The sequence below is a fragment of the Botryllus schlosseri genome, chromosome 8, assembly GCF_051294905.1.
Source record: "Botryllus schlosseri isolate E-star chromosome 8, Bs_hap1, whole genome shotgun sequence".
Taxonomy (NCBI): Eukaryota; Metazoa; Chordata; class Ascidiacea; order Stolidobranchia; family Styelidae; genus Botryllus; species Botryllus schlosseri.
This window is the reverse complement of record NC_137243.1, coordinates 17,252,130-17,265,139: the sequence shown is the minus strand read 5'-3', so window position 1 is coordinate 17,265,139 and position 13,010 is coordinate 17,252,130. Positions and strand designations below refer to the sequence as shown.

The window sequence follows — 13,010 nt, the reverse complement described above, 5'->3', positions numbered from 1 at the left end:
TACGAACTCCACTTCGCACCGTCCTCTCGTTTCGATCACTGGTCGAGTGGTCGGCAATCTAGTCTGCGACGAGTTCGTTACTGCTCCGCAAAAAGCTTACCATTGCAAAAGGTTTAGAATTTATGGTGGTCAGCTGGTCATGGTCAAGATCAAGCATCAAAAGCAAAAAAATCAAGCTAATCTCTTCAATCGAAACATGTGTCTTACATTCTTACTCTCACTAAGCACCAGTCAGTAACCTTATAGTGTGTGATCTGCATCTTGAGGTCCGCAATAAACTTTGAACATTGAATCATTGTGTCTTTCAGCCTTTGAAGTGAAGGCCATTACGTTAAAAACTTATCATATAACTAATCAGCAGAGCAAAAATAGTTGCCGACCCGGCTCTATAGCTATAGCCTACCTCCTTTTCCTTTACCCCTGCCTCAGCGTCAGAAATCAGTATCACGCTCTCTCTCTGTCACCACTTTCCTGGAAAGGCATATGTTTGTAAAAATGTGTAGATTTGTAACGCATTAGGAAACACATCTTTTTATATTAGATGCCGCAGTCCAGGTTACAAATTTACCATTTCCCAACAAGTTGTTGTGTGTAGGTTTACAATTGAGAAAGTTTCACTTTGTATTTCTATAGTTATGACCATTTCTTGAAATATTAAGCTCGACTTGACAACGATGAGAGGAAACTGCACAATCTGCACGGATTTTTTCGCGTCCGATCAGGTTAGTTTTTCAACCTGTAAATGTTGAAAACTATACAATCCTATTGATTGTATTTTCTGTTGAATCCAGAACATCAGCGTAACATTCTGTGGGCATGTGTTTCATGAAGAATGTCTTTCGCAGTGGTTCTTGCAATGTAAGCCGCGCAAAACCTGTCCACAATGCAGAACAAAGTTGAATACCAATCAGGTACAATAGCATATCTATATTTTGATAAATGGCAATGGCATCAATTTATTAGGATTAATTACATGCCAATCTTTTGAAACCTCTTCCTTGTAGGAATTGTGAGTATAGGGATTTGCACAATCTTTCGAATATTTCAATCTTAATCGAGTAGTAATTCATATGATTCCAGACTTTCCAGTGTGATAGTGAGATATGTTTTTTTTTCGAGTACGGTACTGAAATGGCCAGTATGGAATCGGTGTCCACGGCACGCAGGATCACGCCGACTAGGTCGTCAGTTGCACGCGGTCACGCCGTCACGGGTCTTTGATTTTAATTAAAAAAAAAAAGTCAATGTTCCCAGCCACCCCAAATGCTATATTCCAGTTAGTATGTGGTATATAATGTTTTGACCTAATCCTCAAGCCAGGATCTGTTAGTTACTGTCTGTTGGTAAAGTACTTGCACCTTGCCAGTTGCTAACCATTAGCATCTGATCTCTTGTCACTGGCTTAGCACTGTCATTTGAAATCGGTAACCTTGCTTGTCACGCCGCAAAGTTGGCTCTGTCACGCGAAAAAAGCTCCTATCACGCAGGATTTATTTCAAAAAAGGACGGAGATTCCATAGCGGTGAAATGGTAACGCTCTTTGCCATAAAGAGTTGTGTTAGAAATGCGTTACTCACAAAATTCTAGTTCCGATAGTATTTTCCAATGTCGCAGCCTTGAAACCTCGATTGCTATTATCGCAGCTTAGCCGGCACTTCTTCGATAGTAGGAAGACATCGAATAATGTTCACCATGATCACCAATGAATGATTCTCATGAACACGTCAAAATAAATTTTTTTTTCGCATTTGGATTAGGGTTTGGGTGCGAGGAATATTAGGGTTGGGGAATATTAGGGTTAGAGAATATTAGGGTTAGATATAGCTTAGGGTCAAAGTTGGGGTTAGAGTTTGAGGAGGGGGATATTCGGGGGGGAGGAGGGATATTAGGGTTGGGGGAGGGGGGTATTAGCATTGGAGGTGGGGGATATTTGGGTTGGAAGTGGGAATGTTAGGGTTGGGGAGGGGGATATTAGGGCTGGGGTTAGGGTTTGAGGAGGGGGATATTCGGGTTGGGGAGGGGGATATTAGCATTGGATGTGGGGGATATTTGGATTAGAGGTGGGTTAGGGTCAAAGGTGAGGTTAGGGTATCCGAAGATTTGGTTTGGAGGAGGGGGTATTAGGGTTGGGGGAGGAGGATATTAGCATTGGATTGGAGGTGCGGGGATATTAGGGTTACGGTCAAAGTTGGGGTTAGCGTATCCCTAGATTAGATTTTGAGTGGGAGCACAATATCCCACACTAATCTTGAGATGCCCTAACCCCAACTTTGACCCTGACCCACCTCTAACCCTAATGTTCCCTAACCCTGATATCCCCAACCCTAATGTCCCCCACCCCAATACTAATATCCCCTCCCCCAACACTAATATCCCCTACCCAACCCTATTATCCCCAAGCCCATTATAGTAGAAAGCTACGCACATGAGTGGAAATGACGTAGCCTACATGTTGTGAAGTCGTGATCAACCCATGCACCGTACATTAACCTCTTGGTGGCGGCTGAGGAAATGGATAAAAAGAAAATTGAAAACGTTAATGCAGAAAAAGAGTAGCCTCCTTGATGGGGTCCAAACCCGCCATCTTACGTATCGAATGAATGCATGGCTAATGGCTTATCTCATTTCACTTACGCAATTAGACCGCAAAACAACTTTTTTTCGTTGAAAAATGAACTTCTCTCACTCTGGCGGCTGTGGTTCCGCATGGCGGTGTCGGAACTCAGTGCTACAGTCGCTTTGGCAACTGCCGAATCTCCGCTTTCCATCAAACCATCACTAGAAGATTTAGCTAACTGTGTTCGCGAGTTATTACGTAAAAACTTGGGTGACTACTTTGAGGCATATTTTTTCGAATTATTGTGCATTTGCGACATCAAAGTAAAGTACCTTACTCAATATAACACTGACGCCGTGACACTTGATTTCACCATAACCCACTAGTCATCAACATTAGATACAATTCCAACGTAGTTCAAACGAGTTTGTGGTTGAAACGATGATTGCTTTCCCGAGAGATTACCCCTATCTACCCTTTGTAAGAAATCCTACTCTACGCTCACTAGAACAATAAATATGGAGTGGCAAAGTAAAAATCCGGCTAAAAAGCGGGTGCCGCCACCAAGAGGTTAAAACAGTAGCAAATTACCTTTAATGTGATGTAGACCTGGCATTATATTCTTTGTAGTCATATAAAAGGTACATATTTGAACTTTCCGCATCTTTCAAATACTAGAATACTAGACTCGAAGCCTGATACTCAATTCAGCAGGTAGCCTACTCAACTTTGCCCAGCGCTAGCTTTTCCATCCTCTCACCCGGTAACAAAATACAGGCAGAATACAAATAGGTCACTTACAAATTTCTTGGCTATGTATCCATATTTTATGCTTGGGCACTGGGCAGTTTGCGCTTGATATTCAAGAGCAAACAATTACAAACGCATCATCATAGCTAACTCTGTTTCCAATATCTTTGACAGGTGGTTCCGAAGATCTACATGAATACACAAGAATGCAACGAGGACGAATTAGATCCATTTCAGTTGAAAAATGAATTGCAGGAGGTGCGGAGATCTTTGCGACGTGTTTGTAGTGTCGTATTCGATTGTTTCTTTTCAGTATCAATCAAGAGAGATAAAGTTGAAATCAGATAAGCAGAACTTGAAAAGCTGTTTGAAAACGACGAAGAAAGAAAATGAGGATTTTAAGATTCAAATCAAGACTCTGAGAAAGGATTTGGACTCCTCGCATGAAAATTATGAATTACTGAAATACAGGTTAGCGGTAAGTTCAGAATGCGCTGTACAAAAATTACATGGCAATTATATTGCTGCTAGGGCATAGCACAAAACTACCAGCTTAGATCAAAAAAGTGTTGAAAGCAATCTCATGAATTAGATTGAATCCTTGAGTATAAAAAATATCTTGTCTTAGCTACTCACTCACTTTTAATTGCTTATTCTTACCCTTACATTTCACATGATTGTGTGTGTGTTGAGTATCATATGAAAATTCAATAAATGCCTACTTTCCTTTTCTCGTTGTATATATAGGAAAACCAGGTGGTTCATCATGCAGACTCTATGCTTTTGGCAGCTGTGTGGTGATTGTCTAATAAAAATCCATTAATCCATTAATCATCATCAATCCTCTTGGCCATTTATAGTGAATTGAAACTGAGAGCTTTGGTTTTGCAACGGTCAAAGTAGTGTAAAATCATGAACTCATGAGTAGACTTTGCACAATCGGTAGGCCTCCAGCTAAGGCAGATAAAAGTCTAGTAATTATCCGGAAGAAATGTTCTCCCTACCGAGCCCCACGTCAAAATGACTTTCTGCGTTTGCTAGTAAATGATTGAGCCAATTAAGAAACCTGAACAGACTGAATGCATATCAAAATCCAGATACGTGTCATTGGTTAGTCCGCCCCATAGAGTGTATCCGACCTTGTCAAAGCGGCTGTATGGGTTGTATCCCTCAATATCACCATACTATGAATTTTTTATTGCAAACGTCCCAATTTCTGTTAGTGATTTTGGAGTTGAGCATGGATGGGGAGTTATAGGCTAGGGGTGTGAATTTTTGTTTGTGTGTATGACTGCGTATAAAAATCTTCCATAGCGGCGGTACTAATTGGTACGTTGTCGTTTTGATGAATGATGAGGATACATTGAATTCAGATTCTGGAAAGCGAGTTACAGGGCGTGCGACAGGCGGAAAAGGAATTATTGCAGCTAAGAGAAAAACTGGCGCTGTGTGAAAAAACGGAACGGATATTAACTGTTGGGAAATCCGAGGTTTCCGAGATGATGAAAAGGTGAGGAATTGAACATGTCTGCTTTGTCGTGATATTTTTTGATTGACTATTTCCAGATAGTCTAATATTTTGGCACTGATATCATGGCTTTGAGAACTAACAGTGTTTATGCCAGGTATTCTTAATTTTATTTTATCGCGAACCTCGTCGATTATTGTGGGCAGTTGTGTGTACCCATAAAATTTAAAAGTAAAGGTTCTCACTTTGTGGCCCAATATTGATTTAGGCTAGCTTACTTGATGTCTAACAATTGAAAAAGTCACCACATAACCTAAACTCTATTTCGGCTATTCCATGCCTAGAATAACCTAACTATGACTAGACGAGGTAGTCAAAGTCTCACTTGCGTCGTAATTCTCAAAGCATAATCTGGTTTTGTAGTTTCAACGTTGCCCTAGAACTAGCTTGGGATCCCAGTTTATAACCCCTGGTCGATGTCAAATGTGAACCAGCTCTGCAATGAACTCATGAGAAATACGTCATGGTATTCTGTCGAGTAGGAGATTTTGGTGCCTCCAAGTTTAAATTTTGGTCGGCGTTGCTACATACTAGGGCAAGTTTGCAGCTCAGTATCATTTGTATTAATTTGTGGAGTAGGTCTGTTTATTTATAAAACTGGTAATTTTCATCCCCTTAGGTGCCTACATTTGTTAATTTCAGCCAACTCGCGGCCGTACTGAATGGCAAACTATCTATTCTATACCGTAAAATCAATTGAAATGTTACCAAGTGGATATTCTCTGTCGATTTTGTGATAGGAAGAAACTGGTTTGTTGTTTCAGATTTGTGAAGCCGAATGGGAATGTAAGCCCTGGTGACTTGAAGGAGGTCGCCACCTTTTGCGTGTCGTTGAAGCAGGAGTACGAGGCGATGAAAAGCTCCCGCGACAACGCAAAAAGCGAAGGAATGAAATTGAAGAAGTCCAACCAGTCGTTGACGCAACGGCTGATGGCGAACAAATCGGAAATTGAGGTTCCTACCCAATTCTAAATTTGCGCGTGTTCATAGGATTTTGTCCGAATTATGTAGATAACGACTGGGGCAGTGTCTCTTGACCTTTTTCGAGCCGTGGTCCACTTTGCGTTATCGTACATAAATATTCCGAGGCCCATCCCTTGAAGTTCTGCTCAAAACGTAGAAAGAATTGTCTTTCTGAAGGGATTGGTAGACCTGCTACATGTAGGCCTATAAAGTTGTCATCATAGGCTACATGATGGTAATTATCTGATACTTGTAGCCCCATTATAGGCATTTTTAATGCTTCTAAATTGGTGCTACACAGGTGAATTCATAGGGAATGATGAGTTTCTAAACCACCATCCTCCACCCCTCTTTCAAAACCACCCGATTTTTATGACTGGCTACTGCCCTCGATGACGCCACCGGTACCTAGCTCCTAACGTATTTTCCATGCAAATCTGAATTCTGTGAGACCTATATATGCCATCTATATGTGGTTTTGCTTGATTTACTGCTTTCAATATTTTGTGCTATCCCAGGCGTTGAAACGTAGCGAAGAACAGTTAGTGGACGAGAATTCTGGCCTGAGGAAGAAATTGGATGTTCTGCAAAAAGCCATTGCGTCACCTTCAGAGACAAAGTCAGTACGATAGAATTTTCATTGTATCCACATTATCAAGTAGTAGGTTCCAAACTATGCATAGTTTTTGACGGATCAGATTGGTAATCCGCTCTTGCCATTGTATTTGCCGACGCAGAGCCAATTGACATTTTTGAATTTATTATAAAAAATTGAATATTTAAAAAAAAAATTTTCTGTCAAATCCATGAAATTGTTGAGTTGCCTAAAATAACAATGCAGAACAATTTTTCTCACTTACGATCAGTAAAAGCGAAGTTATTGCAGTTGAAAGTTTTGGGTTTACAAAAATAGGAATGACGGTGAGAAATCCCAGAATTATGAATGTAAAACTCGAATAACTTCGCTTCTACCGGTTGGAATTGTGTCAAATTTGTTTTGCTTCATTTTTGTAGGCATCTCTACAATTTTCTGGGCTTGACAGTACAATTTTAATTTTTTTTTTTTAAATTCATATTATAAATTTAAAAATTTCGATTGGCTTTGTGCCGGCTTCTGCTGGTCGGAATCGAGCCAAATTTAGTGTGCAGCCCATTTTTAGACAACCTAAATATCTTGAATGTTTTATGGTGGCATATCCAAGCAAGGAATTTCCAATCAATATGTTCAAGTTGCTCTGTTCTTTTCCTGGTGCTTTTCTGTATTAATCCGATGATTTTGTTTTTAACTACTTACAGTGTTCTCAATTCATGCCTACTAAAATGTCAGAACGCAAGCGGTCTAAGATTTAAACTTGTTTTCTGTTAGATTATATCCTTGTTATTACTTAGCTCAACAGAAAACAGTGGTTCAGGTAGGGCTGCAGTGGTAAAGTGGAATGTATCATCACTATCATGTTTCAATAACCGATGACGTCTCAAGGTCTTTATGCCTAATTGTGACACTCAAGTTATCTGATGTTTGTATGCATTCGTGAGTTTGCTCTCGCAAATACTGGGAAGATATTTATTATGGGTCGCATGCAGTTCATAGGTTAAAGGGGAGCTGCACTCTAAAATTGATGTGGTCTCAAATTGAAGGGCAAAACGAAAGAAAAATTTTGGCCGCAGCCGTTTTCTTTAGAGCGCCACCTGTAATGGAGCTGTAATGTATTGAAATTTCCAGAGTTGCAGCACGCTCCAGCAGTCACGCAGAGATCGAATTTTTTATAGTTGTCTGTATTCTATTTCCTGCATAACATCAGCCGACAACTATATAAAGTTCGATCTCTGCGTGACTGCTGGAGCGTGCTGCAACTCTGGAAACTTCAATACATTACAGCTCCATTACGATGACGTTCTGAAGAAAACGGCTGCGGCTAAAATTTTTCTTTCGTTTTGCCGTTCAATTTAAGACCACATCATTTTTAGAGTGCAGTGCCCCTTTAAGTTATGGTGACTTGATTGTCGAAAGATAATCCACTTCAATTGCAGCATAGCATTGATGAATTGCTTTTTATATATTTGTTTGACTTGCGGTCAGGATGATTCTACTGGGTTATTACCATTGCACATACTCACTATTGAGTCTCATATTTAGTGAGTTGGCCGTACTAGCAAGTGTTCAAACAGTGTCTAAATCAGTGGTTCCCAACCTTTTTCGACCCATCGCCCCCTTTTCATGGTCAACACCGATCATCGCCCCCCAAATTTTGTGTACCGAAAATTGGGCATACAAACTGTTATCACCGGTGGGTTGACTAAAAAAAAGGTCAAATTTTCGGCTCGATGTCCAATTTGATGACACACTATTTCCGTGGGCTGACTAAAAAAAAGGTCAGCCGTTATGACGCGTCATCGCCCCCCTATCGCCCCCTTCGGTATTTTCGCCCCCCCGTCGCCCCCTTTGTCCATTTTCGTCCCCCTAGACCGCCAAATCGCCCACGTTGGGAACCACTGGTCTAAATCCATTCCTATCTGTGCTTGAACTCAAGCTTCAGCTCTGGCACAACGCAACCTATCCTAACCTTTTACCCCAACTATTTAAAACTGCTTATTTGAAGAAACTAGCTGTTTTGAATACTCAACCGAGATACCTCCCCCTGTACCTGAAATGACCGGTACATTTTCAGAGCATCTACCATATCGAGACTTCTTCAAGAAAGTCCAGCGCCGTTATATATCACCCCCGAGACACCGAGGGCCGTATCCAAGCTCACCAACGTCAAAAGAACAATGAACCTCCCCACTGCCACCACCTCTGCGGTTTCCGCAAAAAGACCAAAACTGGTTTCAACTCCACTCGACGATGACTTTGTCGCTTCGTCAAGTAACCGGGACGTGGAGAATTTGGAAAATATCGAATGTGACAGCAAACAGCACAAAAATAACCAACTGCGGAACCATGGCGTAAAAGAAAACTCGAGTACGTCCGCCTATAAATTACCGGGCGAAATAAACATGAAGCTCATCACCCCCAGTACATCGGTTAAGTCGTCGGAAAGGGGCAGCATGTTTTTGCCTCCGATGTCATCCGGTCTCCTGCACAGGAAGCGTTTGGGTAACGGAAGCTTGACGAAACGCGTCAATAAAGTCCGTATGTCGGCCACCGCGAAACCTTTCATGTCAAAACCCGTACCCTCTGCGTCGTTAAGACCGACCGTTAATCTTGTGAAAAAGTCCTGCCCCAGATAGCGAAGGCGATTTCTTTATGTGCAATTGGTCTTGTCGGGGTTACGTGAGCGGTTACTGTTTGGTTAGTGAAATTCTGGACCATTCATGCGACCATTTACATCCGGGGTTCCCAACCTTTTTTACACTGTGGCTCTCCGAAAGTTGAAAATAATCTATGACCCCTCCTACCATTTGGAAAGATTAAGAAACAATATTTTAATTGTAGAACTGGTTCTTACAGTAATCGGTAGTTAGAATGATTAATTATGTAAATAGCCTACAACAAGCAATAAACGTGATGGCTGAGCTTGTTTTTGCTCTTACAATGTCTTAATTAGTGGTGAAGAGCCAGCCTCGTGTCATATTGAGTATCCAAGACACTGCGCTGCTTTGCATTCAGAAATAGCATTGTTGAAAACCCACATTCATAACGATATGTTGATTGGATGGAAAATTTTCAATTAATGTTAATAAATCTAACCGACAACATAATACAAAGTAACTTAAAATCAAGAAGTAGCTTGTTGAATCAAATTTATTTCTTTTGGTATAGTGGAGTGTAGATGATAAATTTATTTACGGTCCCCCTTGAAAAAAAATCTCTTGGTCCCTGGTTGGAAACCCCTGATTTCCATGGATAACTTGTGGTTTGGGTACTGGCTTGCTGTGTGTAGTGGTCTTTTAGCGTGATAATGGGTAAAGTGCTTGTGCTCGATTGCACAGTATGAAACAAATATCTATATGATTATAGTTTATGCCACAGGCTGGTTGCAAATGACATCAGTCTGTTTGTATGCTTGTTATCGCCCTGTCATGTTTTGAGGTCATAGGACACAGTCTGCTTCTCTCTCTACTGGAAGCTTTGTAGCTGTGATTGCTGCCGCACTATACCTCAAGTAAGCTTGTACCTTTCGTAAAGATTTCCCAATTTTCGCTCGCGTTTTACGCGTTGCTTTTACGTCTCTTCGACGAGGTCCGAGTCATTACAACTCTATCATGTTTTTCACACTTCTACCTGATTCTGAGGTGTGTCTATTGCTATTCCTGGCGCAAACTCCGATTGGCGGTTGCTCGGATGACAAAAGTTTGAAATTTCCATTTTTTTCCCCGTCAAATATAAATGTTACAGGCGACCGTCTGATTTTGCCTTTGACTTTGGTAATAGTGTATTTCAAATTAGCAACATGGTGTCCTGCAATAAAATGCAGAACGCTAGTCCTGACATAATCGGAAGACGGTAGGGGAGATGTGGTACCGATGGATCACCGGGACCGAAAATACTTTGAAAATTCTCTATGATAATTCCATTATTACACTCCGTGAACTTGTCTACAATTGCATGCTGGCAAAAGCTTTCCTCACATACAAAAAAATTCGACATGCACGAGCTATGGGGTCTCTCACAGATGTTTTTTGTTTTATGGGATGTAAACTAAATTTAGATCGACTTATACATTTTTCTTTGTAACCTTCAACACGAACATACCAGCAATCATTTTTATTGGGAAGTGTAGGGCTTGTATCAGGCTATATAATGGCACCTATTATTTTGTTCAGTACTTTCCTTGAGTGGACTTTTTTTCGATTCATGTATAAAATTCGTAGCGTGGGGACCGATGATACAATAGCCAAATCAAGCAAAATAATCAAGCATACTAATCATGAAACAAATGAAAAATGCCTACGCACAGAAAATCTTTATGTAATAATTGCATATGATGTTTTATCGCTATAACGAGGTATTTGAAAGTCACGCTGTCGATTTTCGGGCAATATGTATGTACCCTCAAATTTATAAGTCCGAGCCTAAATCGAAACGTGATTTTATGACAACATTTGAGTTAATATTTATTCATTTTTTTGACAGTTGCGACCAAACATTGTTCTTTGGTTTGCTGTAGCTTAGATTATAATACTGAGCAAGAAAAGTAGTCACATCTGAGTTTTTTAGGGTATATGTGTCATAGGTCCCAGGGTCGTGTGCCATTGGACCCACCGGGTGGGGACCGATGACACGTTCGAGCAACAAATTTTGAACGTCCCTAAATATTTTTTGAGAAGACGGATATTCATGTATATGTGCGAGATAGGTAGAGCTTGTATCAAAGTGCTGAGCCAGCAAAAGATTTGCTGTTTTCGGCTGAACATTTCGGAGCCAGCGATCATTTTCCAATTTTTGATCCATCGGTACCACATCTCCCCTATCTGGTAGTGACGTGGAGATGAAATTAGCCGCCGTAAGTGTCGTCAATATATTTCAAACTCTCCAGGTTACTTCAAGTAGTCGGAAACGAAACCAGTCTTTTGTTTGCGTGCCGGACGTTAGCCGATTACATTTATTTTGCTTCTTAGAACTTATATTCGAAGACAGGCATTTCGGTGCCGGCAATTACTGCCCCAGGTCACATCAAGACTGCAGTGTTGGCCAACATGCGACTCCACGAAGTATTTGTTTATGTGTCCAGTCCATTGTCCGTAGCCGCGCTGGATGGATGTCTTCTCAATCTGAGCCTCACAATGCAAATGCCTCTCGGTGCACCCACTGAGGAAAATGATGCACTTCGTCCCAAGGTTGTCCTTGTGACCAACATCATCTCGCCGGCTATTTCACAGTCATCGAGCATGTCCAGATTGTCCACATTCGAGCTCAAGTCAAAATACAAACAATTTCTACTGAATCAATACTAGTTAGGCCTCTATTTTGCAGGACCACGTACTGACATGTCGATCTCGCCTTCCGAAACATGCCACCTTTTTTATCACCTGTCCATGTTATCTTCTTTTATTTCTCATTCAGTGTGCATGCCTCCTTTTTTAAATCGCCTCGGCCAGGTGGGTGTCTGATATCGAAGACTAGGCCTACTCCAAGTCGTTTCGACACCTTCCTATCTTTCATTGTATCGCAGTCTTGTGGTGTATTGAAATGATACAATATTAGCAATAAATTGAATTAAATCAAACTGGGTTTAACTTAGGGTTACCATATTGTAGTGCAGTGGTTCCCAAATGGTGGGGATTTCCCCACTGGTTTCTGGTAGGGAATAGACCAGGGGTGGGCAAACTTTTGAGCTCGCGGGCCGCATTCGACATCTGAATCCATTCGCGGGCCGCACACATCTGTCAGCAGCGATCTGTTCATAGATTTGAAAATTCCACTTTGGGTTCAGTTTCATAGCACTCCATGCAGACAGCATCATTATCATATGTTAGCTTCAAACACGCTTCTTACAGTATGTGGATAAAATATGAATACCCTAATTCTACGCATACAGAGAACGAATCTACCAAAGACACGCGCGAATCATTTTTTTATAAGCATATCACTGAAATAATCACATCTGGAGAGGCCAATCAGAAATCACACTCGTGATCCGAATTATGTCAATCTCGTCTAGGATTTCTGTGATTTTTAGCAGTTGAAACCTTTGAAACTGCGTGGGGTTTAATATCGGGCCGTCGCGCCAGACATTAAACATAAAAATAATATAGGAAGTATTTACCCTAGAACAGTGCAAGAAGGATGCGAGCAAACCTAACTGGTAGTTTGATGGCATGGAAGGCTACGACTGTGGATGAAAGATTTTTAAATATGAAATTCAGACTAAACACAGAGCAACAATAGTGAAATATCTGTAAATAGCGCGGAGCGCAAAAATTATTTTCAGTTGATCTCAGCTTCGCGCCCCTCTTCAAGGGATCGCCCCTCCCCAGTTTGAGAACCATACTTCCTTAAAATTATCATGATGAAATATACTAATAAGTTCAATCAAGTCCATGCATTAATTCTATTTTAGTACGCATTTTACCAATATAGTTTCTTTAGAGACTCGCGGGCCGTAGTTTGCCCACCCCTGCAATAGACGCATTTGTTCAAAATTATATACAGGACCGTCTACATATTCACGGAGATACATGCGCGATTACCGTTACCAGTTAACTGCTCTGGAATGCATGTATCGAAAATTATATTGCGTGTTGTTCACAAAACCTCATTTTTAACTC

General features: G+C 41.0%; 1 protein-coding gene across 1 annotated transcript; it reads left to right on the top strand.

The window, feature by feature from the left end:
- Nucleotides 1-563: 563 nt before the first annotated feature.
- LOC145445096 (E3 ubiquitin-protein ligase TRAIP-like) lies at nucleotides 564-10,146 on the top strand. Its single transcript, XM_080323227.1, has 8 exons — nucleotides 564-722; nucleotides 792-911; nucleotides 3,482-3,565; nucleotides 3,621-3,785; nucleotides 4,681-4,817; nucleotides 5,600-5,789; nucleotides 6,317-6,417; nucleotides 8,468-10,146. The coding sequence occupies exons 1-8, from the start codon at nucleotides 675-677 to the stop codon at nucleotides 9,027-9,029; spliced, it is 1,407 nt and encodes a 468-aa protein (XP_080179353.1). The 5' UTR covers nucleotides 564-674; the 3' UTR covers nucleotides 9,030-10,146.
- Nucleotides 10,147-13,010: the final 2,864 nt, after the last annotated feature.